This window comes from Hippopotamus amphibius, chromosome 7 (genome assembly GCF_030028045.1).
Source record: "Hippopotamus amphibius kiboko isolate mHipAmp2 chromosome 7, mHipAmp2.hap2, whole genome shotgun sequence".
Taxonomy (NCBI): Eukaryota; Metazoa; Chordata; class Mammalia; order Artiodactyla; family Hippopotamidae; genus Hippopotamus; species Hippopotamus amphibius.
In genome coordinates this window covers 70,511,575-70,531,831 of record NC_080192.1, presented here as the reverse complement: position 1 = coordinate 70,531,831, position 20,257 = coordinate 70,511,575, and the positions used below count along the sequence as shown (strand labels likewise).

The window sequence follows — 20,257 nt, the reverse complement described above, 5'->3', positions numbered from 1 at the left end:
CATACACAAAAATAAACTCAAAATGGATAAAAGACCTAAATGTAAGGCCAGACACTATAAAACTCCTAGAGGAAAACATAGGCAGAACACTCTGTGACATACATCACAGCAAGATCTTTTCTGATCCACCCCATAGAATAATGGAAATAAAAACAAAAATAAATAAGTGGGATCTATTGAAACTTCAAAGCTTCTGCACAGCAAAGGAAACTATAAGCAAGACGAAAAGTCAACCCTCAGAATGGGAAAAAATCTTTGCAAACGAATCAACAGACAAAGGATTAATCTCCAAAATATATAAACTGTTTATCCAGGTCAACATCAAAAAAACAAACAACCCAATCAAAAAATGGGCAGAAGACCTAAATAGGCATTTCTCCAAAGAAGACATACAAATGGCCAAGAGGCACTTGAAAAGCTGCTCAACATCACTAATTATTAGAGAAATGCAAATCAAAACTACAATGAGGTATCACCTCAAACGGGTTAGAATGGGCATCATCAGAAAAATCTACAAACAGTAAATGCTGGAGAGGGTGTGGAGAAAAAAGAACGCTCTTGCATTGCTGGTGGGAATGTAAATTGATACAGCCACTATGGAAAACAGTATGGAGGTTCCTTGCAAAACTAAAAACAGAACTACCATATGACCCAGCAATCCCACTACTGGGCATATACCCAGAGAACATCATAATTCAAAAAGACACATGCACTCCAGTGTTCATTGCAGCACTATTTACAATAGCCAGGACATGGGAGCAACCTAAATGTCCATCAACAGATGAATGGATAAAGAGGATGTGGTACATACATACGATGGAATATTACTCAGCTGTAAAAAGCAGTGAAACTGGGACATTTGTAGAGACATAGATGGACCTAGAGACTGTCATGCAGAGTGAAGTGAGTCAGAAAGAGAAAAACAAATATTGTATATTAACACATATATGTGGACTATAGAAAAATGGTACAAATCAACCAGTTTGCAAGACAGAAATAGAGACACAGATGTAGAGAACAAACATATGGACACCAAAGGGGAAAGCAGGGAGGGTTGGGGGGGGAATGAATTGGGAGATTGGGATACCAAATTGTACACTCTAAATATATGCAGTTTATTGTAAAAAATAAACAAATAAAAAGTTAAAAAAAGAAAAAAAAAGAATCTGCCTGCCAATGCAGGGGACACGTGTTTGATCCCTGCCCCAGGAAGATACCACATGCCGTGGAGTAACTAAGCCCGAACGACACAACAATTGAGCCTGCTCTGTAGAGCCCATGAGCCACAAGTAATGAGTCCATGTGCCACAACTACTGAAGCCCACAGGCCTAGGGCCCATGCTTCGCAACAAGAGAAGCCACCACAATGAGGAGCCTGTGCACCACAATGAAGGGTAGCCCCCACTCACCATAGCTAAAGAAAGCCCATGTGCAGCAACAAAGACCCAACACAGCCAATAAATAAATAAATGAATAAATAAATTTATATAAAAAATAAACTTCTGAAAAGTAAAGAAAAATATCTTGAAAATAGCCAGAAAGAAATGACACCAGTTTGCATAGGGGAAAACCAGTACAAATTGCCACAGATATCTCACCTGAACCATGGAGGCCAGGAAGAAGTGGCACAACATTTTGCAAGTACTAAAAGGAAAGCCTTGTCAACCCAGAATTCTATTTCCAGTGAAAATATTTCTCATTAATGAAAGGGGAATCACAGTATTCTTGTTGAAGGAAAACTAGGAGAATTTGTCACCCACAGACATACCAAGAAGAATATTTTTCAAACAAAGAAAAAAAGAAAAGAAAATTGAACATCAGGAAGAAAGAACATGATAAGCAAAAATATTGGTATGTACTATAGACTTTCCTCTCCCCTTGAGTTTTCTAAGTTTCCAAATTGACAGTGGAAGCAAAAATTATAACACTGTTTGATGTGGTTCTAAACGTATGTAAAATAAATATTTAAGACAATTATATTAACAGAGAGGGCAAAGATATAAAGTCTATACTTAACCTTAATTGGTAAAAGGACACTAGTAGATGGTAAAGTATGATTAACATAATACCTAGAGCAACCACTAAAAAAAAATTGTACAAGGAGTAAAATTAAAAATACTATAGAGGAGGGACTTCCTAGGTGGTGCAACGGTTAAGAATCCGCCTGCCAATGCAGGGGACATGGGTTCGAGCCCTGGGCCAGGAAGATCCCACCAAAAAAAAAAAAAAAAAGAAAAAAAAATACTATAGAGGAACTTCCCTGGTGGCACAGTAGTGAAGAATCCGCCTGCCAATGCAGGGGACACGGGTTCGATCCCTGGTCTGGGAAGATCCCACATGCCGCAGAGCAATTAAGCTTGCGAGCCACAACTACTGAGCCTGTGTGCCACAACAAGAGAAGCTACGGCAATGAGAAGCCAGAGCACCGCAACAAAGAGTAGCACCCACTAGTGGCAACTAGCAGAAGTCTGAGCACAGCAACAAAGACCCAATGCAGCCATAAATAAATGAATGAATGAATGAATGAATGAATGTTTTTTTAAACAAAAGAGCTTAATACCACCAACAACCAGCAGGATCTGATTAACATTTATAGATACTCAACTCAATAACACCAAAATATGCATTCTCATGAGGTGTCCATGGAATATATATCAAGATAGATCAAATCCTGGGCTGTAAAGCAATTCTCAGTAAATTTAAAAGAATTGAGGCCTTTCTCATCTTCTGAGATGGCCCACACTCTGTCTGTGGAGTGTGTTTCTCTCTAAATAAATCCATTTTTTACCTATCAAAAAATAAAAAATAGGGCTTCCTAGGTGGCGCAGTGGTTAAGAATCCGCCTGCCAATGCAGAGGTCACGGGTTCGATCCCAGCTCCAGAAAGATCCCACATGCCGCAGAGCAAGCACACTAAGCCCGTGTGCCAAAAAAAATAATAATAATTAAAAAAAAATTAAAAATAAAATAAATACAAGAATTGAAATCATACCAAGTATGTTATCCAGACACAGTGGAATCAAACTAACAATGAATAACAGAAAAATAACAGGAAAACCTCCAAACACTTGGAAACTAAACAACACACTTCTAAATAATACATGGGCCAAAGAAAATTTCACCTTAAGAAACTAGGGAAAGAAGTGCAATATAAACTGAAAGCAAGCAGAAGGAAGAAAATAAATATAGAAGCAGATATGAATAAAGTTGAAAATAGGGAAACAGAGAAAAGCAGTGAAAGAAATTTAACAAACCTCCAGAAAGATTGACAATGAATACAAGAAGACACTAATGATCAATATCAGGAATGAAATGGAACATCACTACAGACTCTGCAGACTTCGAAAAGATCATAAGGAAATACTACAACTCTAACATATAAATTTAACAACTTAGATGAAATGAACCAGTTCATCAAAAACACAGACTACCACAACTTGCTCAATATGAAACAGATCATTTGTTTGTTTGTCTGTTTTTGGTTTTCTTTGCCCATGCAGCTTATGGGATTTTTGTTCCTCAATCAGGGATTGAACCCACCCTCGTCAGTGAAAGTGCAGAGTCCTTACCACTGGACCGCCAGGGAATTCCCTAAAACAGATCATTTGAACAGCCCTACAGCTGTTAAAGAAACTGCGTAATTTTTTAACTCTCAAAAAAGAAATCTCTAGGCTCACATGGTTTCTCTGGAGAATTCCGCCGAAATTTTTTTTTTTTTTTTTTTTTGGCTGTTTTGGGTCTTTGTTGCTGTGCGCGGGACAGGCTCTAGGTGCGTGGGCTTCAATAGTTGCAGCATGTGGGCTCAGTAGTTGTGGTACATGGGCTTGTTTGCTCTTCAGCATGCGGGATCTTCCCAGACTACAGATCAAACCCATGTCTCTTGCATTGGCAGATGAATTCTTAACCACTGCGCCACCAGGGAATTCCCTGCCAAACCTTTAAAGAAGAATTAACACCAATTCTGTACAATCTCTATCAGAAAATATGAGAGGAGAAAATACCTCCTAATGTATTCTGTGAAGCTAGTATTACCCTAATACCAAAACCAAAGACAGTAAGTCCAAAGAAAACTATAGACCAATATATCTCATGAACTTAGTTGTAATAATACCCATGAAATAGTAAATTCATTCCAGCAATGGATTCATATACCATAACGTACGAGGAATACAAGGCTGGTTCAATGTTCAAAACTCAACTAATGTAATCCACCAAATCAACAGGCTAAAGAAGAAAATCATATAACCATATCAGTTGATGCAGAAAAGGCACTTGACCACTTCCAACAACTGTTTGTGATAAAAAGCCTCAGTAATGGGAATTCCCTGGCAGTCCAGTGGTTAGGGCTCGGCACTTTCACTTCCAGACCGGGTTCAATCCCTGGTCAGGGAACTAAGATCCTGCAAGCCACGTGGTGTGGCAAAAAGAAAAAAAACCCTCAGTAAGCTAGGAATAAAAGGGAAACCTTGTCAACTTGTTGGACATCTATAAAAACCTACAGCTAACATACTTACTGGTGTAAGGCTGAATGCTTTTCCCTTAAGATGTCCTTAGGTGTCCACTTTCACCACTGTAGTGAAGTGGCTGGAAGTTCTAGCCAGTTCAATAAAGCAAGAAAAAGAAATAAATGACATGACATACATATTAGAAAGGAGGAAGTAATACTGTCCCCATTTGCCAATGACGTTAGTGTCTACGTAGAAAATTCCAAGGAATCTACACACACACACTCACACACAAATACAATCCCAGAGCTAATTAGTGAGTTGAGCAAGGTCTCAAGATACAAGATTGAGGCACAAAACCCAAGTGCAAGTATTTCTATGTTTTAACAACATGTGGAAGCTGAAATTAAAAACACAATGCCTTGTACAATTGCTCCAAAGAAAAATACTTAGGTATAAATCTAATAAAACATATACAGGATCTATGTTTTGAAAATTACAAAGTGCTGATGAAAGAAATAAAAGAAGACCTAAACAAATGGATAAACATATTGTATTCATACTTTACTTAGCATAGTAAAGATATGAATTTTCCCCAAATTGATTACTATAGATTTAATGCAATTCTGATCAAAATCTCAGCAAGATATTTTATAACATAGATAAGCTTGCTGTAAAATTTATATGTAAAGGTGCAGAACCTAAAATAGTTAAAACAATTTTGAAAAAAAAAAAGAAAGCAGTAGGAGGAATCACTCTATACAATGTTGTCTTTTTTTTTTAATCTATATTTTTATATTGGGGGGAGGGAGTAGAAAAGAAAGTAGCCCCTATACTGGGCTCTCTTCAGTGGCAGCTTCTTGTTCTATAGAGTTAAGGAAGACTTTGAGGAAATAAAAGTTGTTTGGAAAAATCCAGGTGTAGTTGCTTCATATGTTGTGATGGGTGGAAGGGATGAAGTGAAGTGTGAAGGCCCCTCACACCCTCCATCTTGCCTCAGACTATGTCCTGGAGCCCTGGGGCAGAGAAAGCGCCACTTTCTTTCCTGCTTCTTGGGATCATTGACGGCCATGTAGTGATAGAGAAGGACAAGCAGGAAGAGTGATGCGCCCAGCATGTTGGCGCAGAGGGCGAGCTGCACGTGCGTGATCGCAGTGATCAGCTGGGCTCGACTCCAACACGCTCTTGGCACTAGCTCAAGGTGAGGGACCTAGACTGGAAGTTTGCAGTGCCAGCCCAGCCAATGCTGTCTTAATATATAGCTACAGTAACCAAGACTGTATGGTATTGGCATAAGGATGGACTGAGAAATCAGTGCAGTAGAATAGAGAACACAAAAATAGGCCCACACAAATACGCCACAGTGATTTTTAGCAGAGACTCAGAAGAAATTCAATAGAGGAAGGATAGCCTTTTCAGCAGATAGGGCTGGAGTTATTGGGCATTCATAGGTCAAACAGAAGTGAACCTCAACCTAAGTCAAACACTTTTTGTAAAAACTATCTCAAAATGGATCATGGACTTGAATGTAAAACAGGTCATGTAAAACTTAAAGAAAGAAAATCTTGGCAAAAAATCTTGGGGGCATACAGCTAAGCAAAGAGTTTTTATATTTGACACCAAAAGTATAATCCACAAAGTGAAAAAACTGTTCATTGAACCTCATCAAAATGAAAAACTTTGCTCCGTGAAACATCCTGTGAAAAGGATGAAAAAGACAAACTACAGACTGAGAGAATGTAATTGCAAACTGTATATCTGACAAAGGGCTTATTTCTAGAATGCATAAAGAACTCTCAAAACTCAACAGTTAAAAAGTGCAATCAGAAAAAGGGCAAAGGACATGAACATGCATGGCACTAAAGAGGATTTACAGATGGCAAATAAACACATAAGCTGTTCAAAAGTAATTAGCAATTATACACATACATGTATCTATTCTTTTTCAAATTCTTTTCACATTTAGGTTATTACAGAGTATTGCGCACTTTTCTATACACCTGAAACTAACAACATTGTTAATTGACTATACTCCAATATAAAACAAAATTTTTTTGAAAACAAGAAAAGGGAAAAAATTAGTAAGTAGCAAATCCAAATTTAAACCACAATGAGCTATCACTGTCTACCTATCAGGTAGAAATAAAATGTAGCAGTATGCCAAATGCGGGTGAGGATGCAGGGAAACTGGGTCATTCGCACACTGCAGATGGGGATGTGAAAAGATGCAGCCATTCCGGAGAAGAGTATGGCAGTTTCTTACAAAACTAAACTTGTACCTACCATGGAACCCAGCAGTTGTACTTTGGGGCATTTATCGCAGGAAAGTGAAAACTTATGTTCACACAAAAACCTGTACAAAAATGTTCACAAAAGTTTTATTTGTGATGGCCCCAAACAGGAAACAACCCAAATGCTCTTCAACAGATGACTGGTTAAACAAACTGTGGTACATCCATACCATGGAATATTACTCAGCAGTTAAGAAGAGTAAATTGTTAAAATATACATGACAACACCAATAAAGCTCAGAGAATTATGCTGAGTGAAAAAAAAGCCAGCCTCCGGAGGTATTTTTTTATATATCATTCTTGAATGACAAAATTATAGAGATAGAGAACAGATTGGAGTTTGTTAGGGATTGGGTATAGTAGGAGGGGGAGGGGTGGCTGTGGCTATGAAAGAGTAACGTGAGGGATCTTTATGATGGAACTCTTCTGGGTCTCGATTCTGATGGCCACACGATTCTACCTAAGTGATAAAATTGCATAGAAGAAAGCTTCAGCCTACAGATGTACACACACACACACATGCATGCATGTAAAACTAAGTAAATTTGATGTGTTGTATCAGTGTTAGTATCCTGGTTGTGATGTTGCGCTACATAGCATCTCTCTGCATTATTTCTTATAACTGCATAGGAATCTATAATTATCTCAAAAAAAATTTTAACTGGCCTTTTGAGGATAATTATGATAATGAAGTGGAAAGGCAACTACTCTTTATGTCCCTAATTATTATATCTAGAGGCTCTTCCCTTTGTCTTTAGGTATATCTGGTTCCTTTTTCCAGTGACTAATTCTGAGTTCTGTTTAATCCCCCTTCTTCTATCTCCTCCATTTTTCCTATCAAAGAATCAATACGTTATATGGGCCTGATGTAAGATTATTTAAAGTTATATTTAAATATAGAAACGATGATCATAGTTCTCAAACTTAAGACTGATTTTCCTTACTGTCCCAAGGACAGGGAGAGCATTACGCTCTCTAGTAGACAGCACATGGGAACTATGTAAACAGTGAGCTTCTGTTTGCTTCCAGAGGCATATGCCCCTGTTACTAATCCTCTCAATCACCTTGTGTGTTGAAGCAAGTGAGGGGATTTTTTTCTGCTCCACTCATTCTGAGCTCCTGCCTTTGCCCTTGGTGGAAAATCAGGCATTCCTCTTTTTGAAAAAGAGTAACAGCTTCCTAGAACTCCAAGAGGGTAATGTTAACCAAGGGAGATAAAGTTCAGGATATGAGGAAGAGCACATACATGATTACAGACACTTGAAAGGAACAGTAACACACGTCCTTGGCAAGTACGATGTCGTTTTGTGCCCTGTTACCTTGGCATATGATATTCCACCTGCCTGGAACGGCTTCCTTCCATCTTTCAAATCCTGCTTAGGTGTCTGAATCCTTCTGATCCCTTTATCCTACAGATATAATCGTTCCCTATGTTGTACTACTCGTACAAAGAGTACTTACTTCTATTGTGGCATATAAAATGGAAAGCAGCAGTGCAATACAGTGATCAAGAACTTGAACTCTGTGGTAAAGGCTGTTAGCTGACTATCTTGGATCTATCCATTTGAATTTATTTGTCCAATAATTAACTAAATACTAAGCAAAAGCAATCCTCCCAATCTCAACATAAAGTTATAATACCAAGCCTGGTGTGGAGGCATCGGAATAAACACATAGCAGACAGGTTTCTGAATGTGACTTTTCCTTTCATGCACAGAATGGACTGCTTAGTTTCTCAGACAATAAACATGTTTTGATTACTGAAAAAAAAAAAAAAAAAAAAAAAAAGAACTTGAACTCTGGCCCCAAACTGAGTTTGAATCTCAGTTCTACTAGCTGTGTGACCATAGCCAGGTTATTTAACCTCTTGTTGCCTCGATTTCCTCATCTAAAAAATGGCAGTATAATATTTACCTCATAGAGTTGTTATAAGATGAAATTAATCAATATATATAAAATCCTTAGAAAAGTACTTGGCACATAATAAGCACTATAGTAAGTGTTAGCCATTGTCCTTAGGTATATGTTTATTTCACTTAATTAGTCCATAAGCTACTTGAGGACACTGTAAGTTACCTACTGCTATTTCAGATTACTCCAAAACTTAACAATTGAAACAACAAACATTATCTCATGGTTTTGTGGGTCAGGAACCTGGGAACCCTTAGGTGGGTCCTCTGGTTCAGGGTTTCTCACAAGACTGCAGTCAAGGTGTTGGCCTGACTGGCGGTGATCTAAAGGCTGCACGGGGGGAGGATCATGTGGTTGTTGGCAGGATTAAAATCTCATGGATTGTTGGACCGAGGTCTCAGTTCCTCACTACCTGTTAGTCACCCTCAGTTCCTTTCCACTGAGCATCTCACAACATGACAGCTGGCTTCCATTGAATGAACAAGCAAGAGAGGCTGAGCAAGAGAAGTCACCCTAATTTTATAACCTAATCTCAAAAGTGACATCCTCACCTTTCCTGCATTCTATTCGTTAGCAGCATTTCACTAGGTCCAGCCCACATTCAAGGTGAGGGGATTACACAAGAGCAAGAATAAGAGGAGGCAGGGGTCCCTGGAACCCGTCTTAGGGGCTGTCTCCCCAGTGACTCATTGCCTCCCAAAATCTCATCTCATTATAGGCAAGGACTGTAACTATGGCCACCTTTTCTTTTTTTTTTTTTTAAGATTTATTTATTATTTTATTTATTTATTTTCGGCTGCGTTGGGTCTGGGCTTCTCAGTGCTATGGCTTCTCTTGTTGTGGAACATGGGCTCCAGGCACACAGGCTTCAGTAGTTGCGGTGCATGGGCTCAGTAGTTGTGGCACATGGGCTTAGTTGCTCTGCGGCATGTGGGAATGAACCCGTGTCCCCTGCGTTGGCAGATGGATTTTTAACCACTGCACCACCAGGGACATCCCCAGCCACCTTTTCTTATGGATTTGAATGAAAGGAAAATGGTAACATTCTTCTTTGTTATGAAGGAAAGTGTAGAATCTCTTGCCACTAAAACAAGCTATGTGAACAAAATTATATAAATAAAAATGTAATAAAGAACAAGATTTTTCTTAGCTGTTATTTTGAATGCCCTGAAATCTTTTGGAGAATTTAATAACTACACAAATTTTAAGCATTCATCATTTTATTTCATTTCTGTGTTTGGTTTGAGTGTGAAGATATTCCAAGAGATCAGGAGGTAAACCTTAATTTTACATCTTAAATTTCAATAAGCTTATCCATGTAATATTTATCTTGTCTATTTATAGTTGGATTCATGATGCCAAGGACTGTGGATAATTTAAACTCCTTTTTCCAAAACAACTGCTAATCGTGGTTGTCCAAGAAGGTACAATCAACTAAAACACAGCACTGTATTCAAATAGAACTCTTCTCATCTAGCCATCTCTAGGGCATTTCTCCAGTCTCTAGCTATAGGTGCAGTCCTTCACCTGTGATATGAAAGAAACACAGAGTAGGTACATGACATACCTCATTCTCTATCCATGATACATATGTTCCCAACGCATAAACAAAGGCCATCTGCTTTGCCGTGGAGCCTCCAGGTGGATCTATAATAGCCGTGGGAGCAGGGCACTTGGAAAAAGGGCAAAAGGAAGGGGATTTCTCCTTATGAAGAGCTGAGTTCAGTGCCATGAGACAAACCAGAGGCGTTAAGCTTGAAGCCAACAGGTCTGCTCAAGGGGTATGTACTGATGGTACAGTAATTAAAATTTATTTTTCTTGTTCTGAGTCCAGTAAGCCAGAAAACCTTTTTTTTCTGTTTTAAAACTTTGGGGTTTTAAAACACGTTTTTAGACTTAAATTATCAATATAAAGGGAGATTTTCAAGCTACTTCATCTATGAGGGCTAAAAACCTGTAGGGGTCTTCAGGATAGTTTTATTTTTCCCAAGAAGGGTGTAATTCATAAAAAGTCAAATGGTTTATTATAAATAATAAACAGTGCTGTCTGTGGATCGCCAGTCTCCGGAAATAGCACTCCTAGGGATCTCTGAACAACACTCACTTACTAAACCCAGTAACCCTTCTGTCCTGCTCGCTACTGACCCATTTGTTTTCGAAACGTCTTCCCAGCATGAACCTTCAGTTCTAATCTAAATCCGTCTTCTCATTTTCTCTGCTGACACTGTCCTTGCTTCTATCCACAGGCCTCTACTAATCTAATACCCTTTTCTCAGTCCTCTGAAGTCTGATTCTACCCCTTGGAGCCCAGCTTGCATTATAATTTTTCCTCCAGGCCTCCCCACACCATGGGGGCCCTCTTGGACCTCGGCCTCCTGTGGATTACTCTTGCAGATAAAATTTGTCACTGCTTATCTTGGCTCTTAACCAAATATTCCTTTTTTAGTTATCATATAACCTTTTCATGAGTGGGTGTCCATTACAAAGCTGTCATGTCATGGTATTTGTTTTCAATTTTCAAACACCTGTAGAGATTAATAGGTTGTAAAATGGGAGTTAGCCCTGCAGGTGCTCTACAGTGCTACCAGGTGGTGGTAAACAGTGCTGCATATTCTTGAGATTGAAGGGTGCAGGAGCAGAAAATGTATCTTTCCTGAATTAAGTGGTGGGTTTCTGCCTAAGATATTAAAATTAGACTTCCAAATCACAGCACAGAAATAAATTAAAGCAACTTCAAATTAAACAGTCACCTAAAGCTGATATTTCTTTATAGAGTATCTTACTAAAAATATTATATGGTATATGTTCATATGCACACATTTGTATGTCTGTATTCTATGATACATGTGAATTTCTTTCCTCATGCTTTCTTATTTATTTCTAACACTCTGTAATTTTCAGTTTTTCCTGAATTTTTACTTAAACTAAATCCTTTCGTGAGTAGTTTTTCAAATTTACTACCTTTTCTGGCAAGAGTTTTATGTAACTACTCCTTGGCTCAGGAGTAAAACATCTACAAACTTCTGAACTAAATTGTAATAATGGTGATAGGTTTTAGTCACCCTTCTTGGGAAGCTTCTCACAGAGTTTTCCAACCTCTCTCTCACTTTGCTCTCCCGTCATTTCTCAGTATAAAATATACAGGACAAAAAAAAAAAAAAATACACAGGACACTATTTTATAGTCAGCAGCCCAAACTACTTATATATTTTCCACCAAACAAAAGATAATATTCAGCCACTGAGGAAAATTCATCGTAATTTTACCCTCTCCCATGGCCATCTCAGGCAGGGAGTCCATTTGGCAATTTTTATTTACTGACCTAAGTTACCAATTTAACAACTTTTTCCCTTGGCAAATTATGGAGAGTGTGTGTGTGTGTGTGTGTGTGTGTGTGTGTGTGTGTGATTTCAGTGGTTTGCTTCATAATACATTTAAAGTGACAATATCCCTTTTGGGAAACAGAAAAATAGCTGGTTTCATCATACTCCATAACTAAATTATAGGTTTCTTTTAAATTTTCTCTTTCCTTCACTTCTCCCAACTCAGCACAAGTGTTTAAGTAGTATAGTACGTAGTCCTAAATTAAAATTCTGTTTGAAATTCAAAAATTAGAATATGTCAGGGTACTAACTGTTACAAAAAGTTCAAGACCTTTTCCCCTACCACAAATATTAGCCACCATATTATAAATTTCACTTTTTGGAAATGAAATTTTAATTTTTAACAAATTGCATTTAATTTTTGTTGATGAGAGTTTAAGTCAGTGAATCTGCTTAACTTCTCAATGTGTTGCCCTTATACACACACAAAAAGTGAAAAGTGCCCTCTGTTAGAGATTCCATGTTCTTCCTGTGATCAGAGTCCTGGTTGTCTCTTTAGAATTAAGGGAGCATCTAAAATTCAAGACTCTACTGTTGGAGAAGAAATGATAAAGCTTTGATTCAACAACTCCCAAGAATGAAAATTCTGGAACAATTTCCTGGGCTGGTCTTCTCCTGTTACCCAGCCATCTGGACCCAGAAGGAGTTGAGAGGAAATGTCATGATAGAGCTGCTGTATTAGTTATCTATTGCTACATAACAAGTTATCCCAAAACTTAAGAGCTTAAAACAATAAACATTAATTGTCTCACCTAATTTCTGAGGTTCAGGAATCCAAGAGGGGCTTAGCTAGGTGGTTCTGGCTTAGGGTCTTACAAATAGATGATATATATATATATATTCATCTATTTTTATAAATTTATAAATAAAATTGCAAAGTGAGCACATTTTATTTTCTTTTTTAATTTTTTTAATATTTATTTGTTTATTTTATTTTTGACTGTGTTGGGTCTTTGTTGCTGTGCTGGGGCTTCCTCTAGTTGCCACTATCGGGGGCTACCCTTCATTGTGGTGCGCAGGCTTCTCATTGCAGTGGCTTCTCTTGTTGCAGAGTATGGGCTCTAGGCGCCTGGGCTTCATAGTTGTGGCTCGAGGGCTCTAGGGCACAGGCTCAATAGTTGTGGCTCATGGGCTTAATTATTCTGTGGCATGTAGGATCTTCCCCGGTCAGGGCTTGAACCCGTGTCCCCTGCATTGGCAGGTGGATTCTCAACCACTGCACCACCAGGGAAGTCCCCACATTTTATTTTACATGAACATTACATTTAATCAGAATGTATCATGTGTTTCATTATCATTTCAATTACTTTCTGATTTTTTTTAAGTAGCTTCTGAGATGTGGTTCTAAGAAAGGAATTCTAGTACAGTGATCCACTATGTGCCCCCCACAAAGCAGCATTTAATTTAATTATAATATACATGTAACTATCCTTTATGGTTTACTTTCAAGTTCAACATTAATGAATTAATCAATAATACTAGTTAATGGATAATCATGATGTTGATGATAATACATCTTATTTGCCCAGTATTTTTTTAAGTTAAAAAATTATTTTCAGGGACTTCCTAGGTGGCTCAGTGGTTAAGAATCCGCCTGTCAATGCAGGGGACACAGGTTCGATCCCTGCACCAGGAAGATGGCACATACTGTGGAGCAACTAAGCCCATGAGCCACAACTGTTGAGCCCACGTGCCCCAACTACTGAAGCCCACGTGCCCAGAGCCCATGCTCCGCAATAAGAGAAGCCACCGCACTGAGGAACCCACACACCACAATGAAGAGTAGTCCCCACTCGTCACAACTAGAGAAAGCCCGTGGGCAGCAACAAAGACCCAATGCAGCCAATAAACAAATGAAACAAATAAATCATTTGTTAAAAAAATTATTTTCATGTTCCTTTTTTTCATTTGATCTCATATCAGTTTTGTTTACTGTGCCTGGCAGAAAGTGCTCATCCTACTTAGGGAGACAATTAGAACTCAGTGAGATGGTTCACTATCTGGAGTCAAACCAGAATCACCATTTCAATTTTTACTCTCAATTTATTTCACTTGATAGTTTGTGATTCATAAGCAAGAGGGTTCCATTAAAAAGATGGAATGAATATAAGTGTTTTGAGAAAATCTGCTAAAGTAACAATAGGAATGTGGAAAACAAGCAAAATGAACTTAAGACTTGAATTAACAAGGCAAAGTGGGGATAGGGGAAAGGTTTTTTATCCTCAAGAGCCCAAAGAAAAGGAAGAAAGTGAAAAAAGATCATAAGAATCACAAACATGATACCAAAGCAACTCAATCAACCGGGAGAAAACAAAAACAAGAGCAGAGGACTATAAATTAGGATAAGGTGGTCTTCTCAAAAGAAGTCATTTTAATAGGTCATGTTTAGGATGGGAGGAAATGCTAATAAAAACTTTTTCAGACAACACAGTTTTGCTCCTCCCAGAGAAATGCAGCAACAGAACAAATAATAAAGGGAGAAAAAAAAAAAACTAATGAAAGCATCAGTGTCAAATCATGGGGAAGATTAAGCAGAGAGCCATTAAAGAGAAGTTGACAGTCCACAGTAGAAAGAGGAAGATGACAAAGTACAAAGGGCATCGAACTAGGAATCAAAAGCGTGGAGTTCCAACCCAGTTCTCCCAGTTGTTTGGCCTTAGGTAAGACATTTACTTCTCTGTGACTTTGTTTCCTCAACTATAAATTGAGGAGATTAGAAGATGGTGATACCAGAGCTCTCTTCTTAAGATGATGTGGCTCTGTGCATCTAAGCTCTAATGGCGAGACATAGAGGTATGCAAGACAATAAAGAAAAGACAAACAAAATGCACACTTTAAGGAAATAATTGAAGAAGAAAATTCTGAATCAAACAAGCAAACAACTTAAAAGTCAAAAAACTGCAAGTTGCCTGCAAAGAGTAATGCTCCAAGAAAAACTCACTCCCACACTCTCCCACCCCCAGTAAAGCATATATGAAAGGATAATTGATCATAAATGAAGCAATAAACCAGTCGAATTATTTTTTTTATAAATTTATTTATTTATTTATTTTATTTTTGGCTGTGTTGGGTCTTTGTTGCTGCGTGTGGGCTTCCTCTAGTTGCTGCTAGTGGGGGCTACTCTTTGTTTCGGTGCTTGGGCTTTTCATTGCAGTGGCTTCTGTTGTTGTGGAGCACAGCCTAGGCTTCAGTAGCTGCAGCACGTGAACTCAGTAGTTGTGGCGCACGGGCTTAGTTGCTCCACAACATGTGTGATCTTCTTGGACCAGGGATGGAACACATGTCCCCTGCATTGGCGGGCGGATTCTCAACCGCTGCGCCACCAGGGAAGTCCCTAAACCAGTCTAATTATAACTGAAGATATGAAATCTGCATTTTCAAAAGACTATAATAAAGAAATTTAACAAAGATACAGTAGATTTGAACAATACAATGAATAAAATGTAACTGATTTAAAAATCTATAAATGTACTTCCTTTCAGATGAAAAGATCCAAATGAATCTTTTATAAGAACTACATGATATGCATAAAGAGTATCAATTCTATAAATGACTTTATACAATTTCAAATAATTTTTTAAGTACCTAACCATAAGGGAAAATAGTAAAGCATTATTTTTACAAAGATTATCTTCAAAAAAGAAATACAGGCTATAATAATGGAATTTTAAATTAGCAGTATTGAGATATAGTTAACATATAATAAACTGCACATATTTAATGTGTAGAGGGACTTCCCTGGTGGTCCAGTGGGTAAGACTCCACACTCCCAATGCAGGAAGCCCAGGTTCAATCCCTGGTTGGGGAACTAGATCCCAAATGCATGCTGCAACTAAGAACCCCACATGCCACAACAAAGATCTCACATGCCAAAACTAGGACCCGGCACAGTCAAAATAAATAAGTAAATATTAAAAATAATAAAGTGTACAATTTGACAAGTTTTGACATATGTACACACCCATGAAAACATCACCACCCTCCACACCGTGAGCACACCCATCACTCCCAAAAGGTTCCTTGTGCCCCTTGGTAATCTCTCCTACACTGCCCTGGCTCCTGCCCATCCACATGATCTACTTTCTGTCATTATAAATTACTTTGCGTTTTCTAGAATTTTACATAAGTGGGATTGTACAGTATGTACTCTTTTAGCCTGGCCTGTTACTTCGCATAATTATTTTCAGACTCATCCATGTTATAGTTTGTATGAATAGTTCATTCATTTTTATTGCTCAGTGGTTTTCTATTGTACAGATATACCACAACTTGTTTATCCATTCACCTGTTGACGGACATTCGGGTTGTTTCCAGTTTGAGGCTGTTACAAATAAAGCTGGTGTGAATATGTGCACAAGTCATTGTATGGACATACACTTTAATTTCTTTTAGGTAAATGCCCAGGAATTGAATGACTGGGTTATATGGTGTCTGCTTAAGTTTTAAGAAACTGCCAAACTGGTTTTCAAAATGGTAGTACCATTTTTCATTCCTACCAGCAGAATCTAGGAGTAATAGCTCCTCTACATCCTTGCCAACACTTGGTATGGATTGGTATGGACAGTTTTTAAGTTAGACATTCTAACTGGGGTATAGTGATATCTCATTGTGGTTTTAAATTTGCATTTCCCTAATGCTAATGATTTTAAAGCATATTTTCATATGCTTATTTGCCATCTTTGTATCTTCTTTGGTGAAGTGTTTTGCCCATTTTTGTATCGGTTGTCAGGTTTTTAAAAAGATTTTAGTAATTTTGAGAGTATTTATATATCCTGGACACACATCCTTTATCAGATATGTAACTTACAAATATTTCTCCAAGACCGTGCCTTGTCTTTTCACTCTCTTACCACCGTTTTTCAAAGAGCAGAAGTTCTCAATTTTGGTAAAGTCAATTTTTTTTCTTTTATGGATTGTGCTTTTGGTGTTGTTTCCATGAAATCTTTGCCTAATCCCACATCACAAGATTTTCTTCCATATATTCTTCTAGAAGATTTATAGTTTTAGGTTCTCCATTTAGTTCTATGAACTAGCTAGCATTAATTAATTTTTCTGTGTAGTCTGAGATATGGATCAAAGTTCTTTTCTTTTCTTTTCCTTTTTTTCCCCACATGGATATCCAATTGTTGCAGCAGAATTTGTTGAAAAGAAATGGAATTTCTTTTGATGTTTGTAAAAACTCAGTTGTCTATATTTGTGTGGGTCTATTTCTGTTCTTTCCATTCATCTGTTTGTCTCTCTTGAGGCCAATTCCATATTGATTAGATTACTGTCGTTTTATAATGTCTTGAATTCAAGTAGTGAAAGCTCTTCAGTTTTGTTCTCCTTTCACAGAGTTGTTTGCCTTTCTAGTTACTTTGTATTTCTGTATGAATTTTGTAATCACCTTGTCAGTGTTTACCAAAAAGAAGCCTGTTGGTATTTTGGTTGAGATTGCATTGAATATATAAATCAGTTTGGGGATAGTTGGCATCTTAACAATATTGAATCTTCCAGCCCATTAACAAGGTGTGTCTCTTCCTTTATTTAGATCTTTTTAAATTTTTCTCAGCAAAATTTTATAGTTTTCAGAATACAGCTTTTATACATCTCTTTTTCAGCTTAATCACTATTTCATATTTTTATGCAAATAAAAGTGGTCCTTGAAATTTTTTTTCAGTTTTCAATTGTTCTTTGACTATGTATGGAAATAGAGTTGAATTTTGTATATTGACTTTATATCCTACAACCTTGCTGAACTCACTTCTAATCACTTATCACTTCTTTTTTTTAAAAGCTCTTTATTGGAATATAATTGCTTTACACTGTTGTGCCAGTTTTTGCAGGCCAAGAATAAAGATGCAGTTGTAGAGAACTTATCACTTCTAATACCTCTTTGGAAATTCCATTGGATTTCCTAGATGATCATGCCTGCAAATAACAACAGTTTCCCTTTTTTTTTTTTTTTCAGTCTGGATTCATTTTATTTCTTTTTCTTGTCTGATTTCATTGGCTGTACTTTCCAGTACCAAGTTGAATAGCAGTGGTGAGAGCACATCCTTGTCCGTTCCTGATCTTAGGGAGAAAGTATTCAGGATTTCACCACCAAATATGACAGCAACTGTAGATTTTTTTAGACACCCTTTATCAGGTTGAGGAGATTCCCTCATGCTTTTGTAATTATTGATATAGTTAGCTTTAAGTCGATCATTCTGCTATGTCTTTTCTAACTGCCCATAGGTACCTTGTTCTTTTCTTCATTTTGTTTGGACTGAGTATTTTTTATGATTCCTTTTTATATCTTGAGCTGGGTATTGGCTATTACTTTTTGTCTGTTCAGTGGTTGATTTAATGTTTATAGTATATTTTCCTTAATGCATCATAGTCTACCTTGAAGTGATGCTATGTCACTTTATGTAGAGTAAGCAAACCTTACAATAGTATACTTCTATTTCTTACTTCCTGGCTTTTATGCTGTCGTTGTTATGTATTAGAGCTACACGTGTATTAGAAACCCCACAAGACATTGTTCTTATGTTTTCTTAAACAGTTATCTTTTAAAGATATTTAAAAAAGAAAAAGGGGCAAATGTTTACATATAGTTATCATTTTCAGTGTTTTTCGTTCCTTTACATAGATCTATATTTCCACCTGATATACTTTTCCTTCTGTCTGAAGGACTTTAGTCTAGGTCTGCTGGTGATGAATCCTTTCATTTTCTGTATATTTCAAAAAGTCTTTCTATTGACTGTTTGTTGTAATTGCTGCTTGGTGGGGGGGAGGGAGTGGCCAGGAGGCATGTGGGATCTTAGTTCCCCAACCAGGGATTGAACCTGTGCCCCCTGCAGTGGAAGCATGGAGTCTTAACCACTGGACCACCAGGGAAGTCTCTATTGCCTTGTTTGTGAAAGGTACATAATCAGTGGATATAGAATTCTAGGCTGACAGATTTTTTTTTTTTCTTTTAGTATTTTAAACACTGCTGCTCTCTGCCATCTAACTTGCATTGTTTCCAAAGAGAAATGTGATGTTTCTTCGTTTCTTTCTACATAACTTGTTTCTTTTCTCTGGCTGCTTTTATCACTTTTTTTTGGTAAACTTATAATTATGAACATTGGTGTAGTTGTTTTATATTTCTTGTGCTTGAGATTGTCAAGCTACTTGAATCTTTGAATTTATAATTTTCATCAAACATGAAAAAAAGTTTGACCATTGCTTCTTCAGATATTTTGCAGATCCCCAACCCTGTCTCCGTTGAGGACTCCAATTACATTTATATTAGGCTACTTGAAGTTGCCTCAAAGACCACTAATTTTCTGTTCCTTTTTTCTTTAATTTAATTTTATTTATTTATTTATTTTTGGATGTGTTGGATCTCTGTTGATGCGTGTGGGCTTTCTCTACTTGTGGAGAGCAGGGGCTACTCTTCATTGCAGTGCGCCGGCTTCTCATTGCAGTGGCTTCTCTTGTTGCGGAGCACAGGCTCTATGTGCATGGGCTTCAGTAGCTGTGGCTCACGAGCTCTAGAGCACAGGCTCAGTAGTTGTAGCACATGGGCTTAATTGCTTCTTGGCATGTGGGATCTTCCCAGACCAGGGATTGAATCTGTGTCCCCTGCATTGGCAGGCAGATTCTTAACCACTGCACCACCAGGGAAGCCCCTTGAATTATTATTATTATTTTGACTAGTATAAAAGTTTATTTAACAAAAAAGTTCAGTAAAAAAATGTATATGGCCCAATTTTTATCGCAGTAAAATATGGAGAGGGGACACATGGAAGCTGCTGGCTTCTCTGGTGATCACGGCCACTGTTCACACTTGCCCCAAGGCTTCTAACATGATGATACTGTCTCCTCATGTTACCACCACTCCATTGTTGTTCGGCTGTCCACTAGTCGCCATCTCTACACATTCATCTATCACAAGACTCATCAAGGGATCAAATCCCCGCAGTATTCCCTGGACATGTCTGCCACCATTTAATTTCAATGGTAATTTCTTGTCCATAAATTTCTTCAACTCGAGAGGGTGAGCTTTGCTCATAATGTCTACTCGGTGAGCTCAAAGATGCCTCCAAACGGAATTCAAGTTATCCCTCATGCTCTATTTTTTTCTTAATAAATTTATTTATTTATTTATTGGCTGTGTTGGGTCTTCATTGCTGCACACAGACTTTCTCTAGTTGTGGTGAGTGGGGGCTACTCTTCATTGCGGTGCATGGGCTCCTCATTGTGGTGGCTCCTCTTGT

General features: G+C 37.7%; 1 protein-coding gene across 1 annotated transcript; it reads right to left on the bottom strand.

The window, feature by feature from the left end:
* Positions 1-19,863: 19,863 nt before the first annotated feature.
* On the bottom strand, positions 19,864-20,088 carry LOC130857546 (small nuclear ribonucleoprotein G-like). The gene has a single exon (XM_057743301.1). The coding sequence runs from the start codon at positions 20,050-20,052 to the stop codon at positions 19,864-19,866; it is 189 nt and encodes a 62-aa protein (XP_057599284.1). The 5' UTR covers positions 20,053-20,088.
* Between the last annotated feature and the right edge of the window lie 169 nt (positions 20,089-20,257).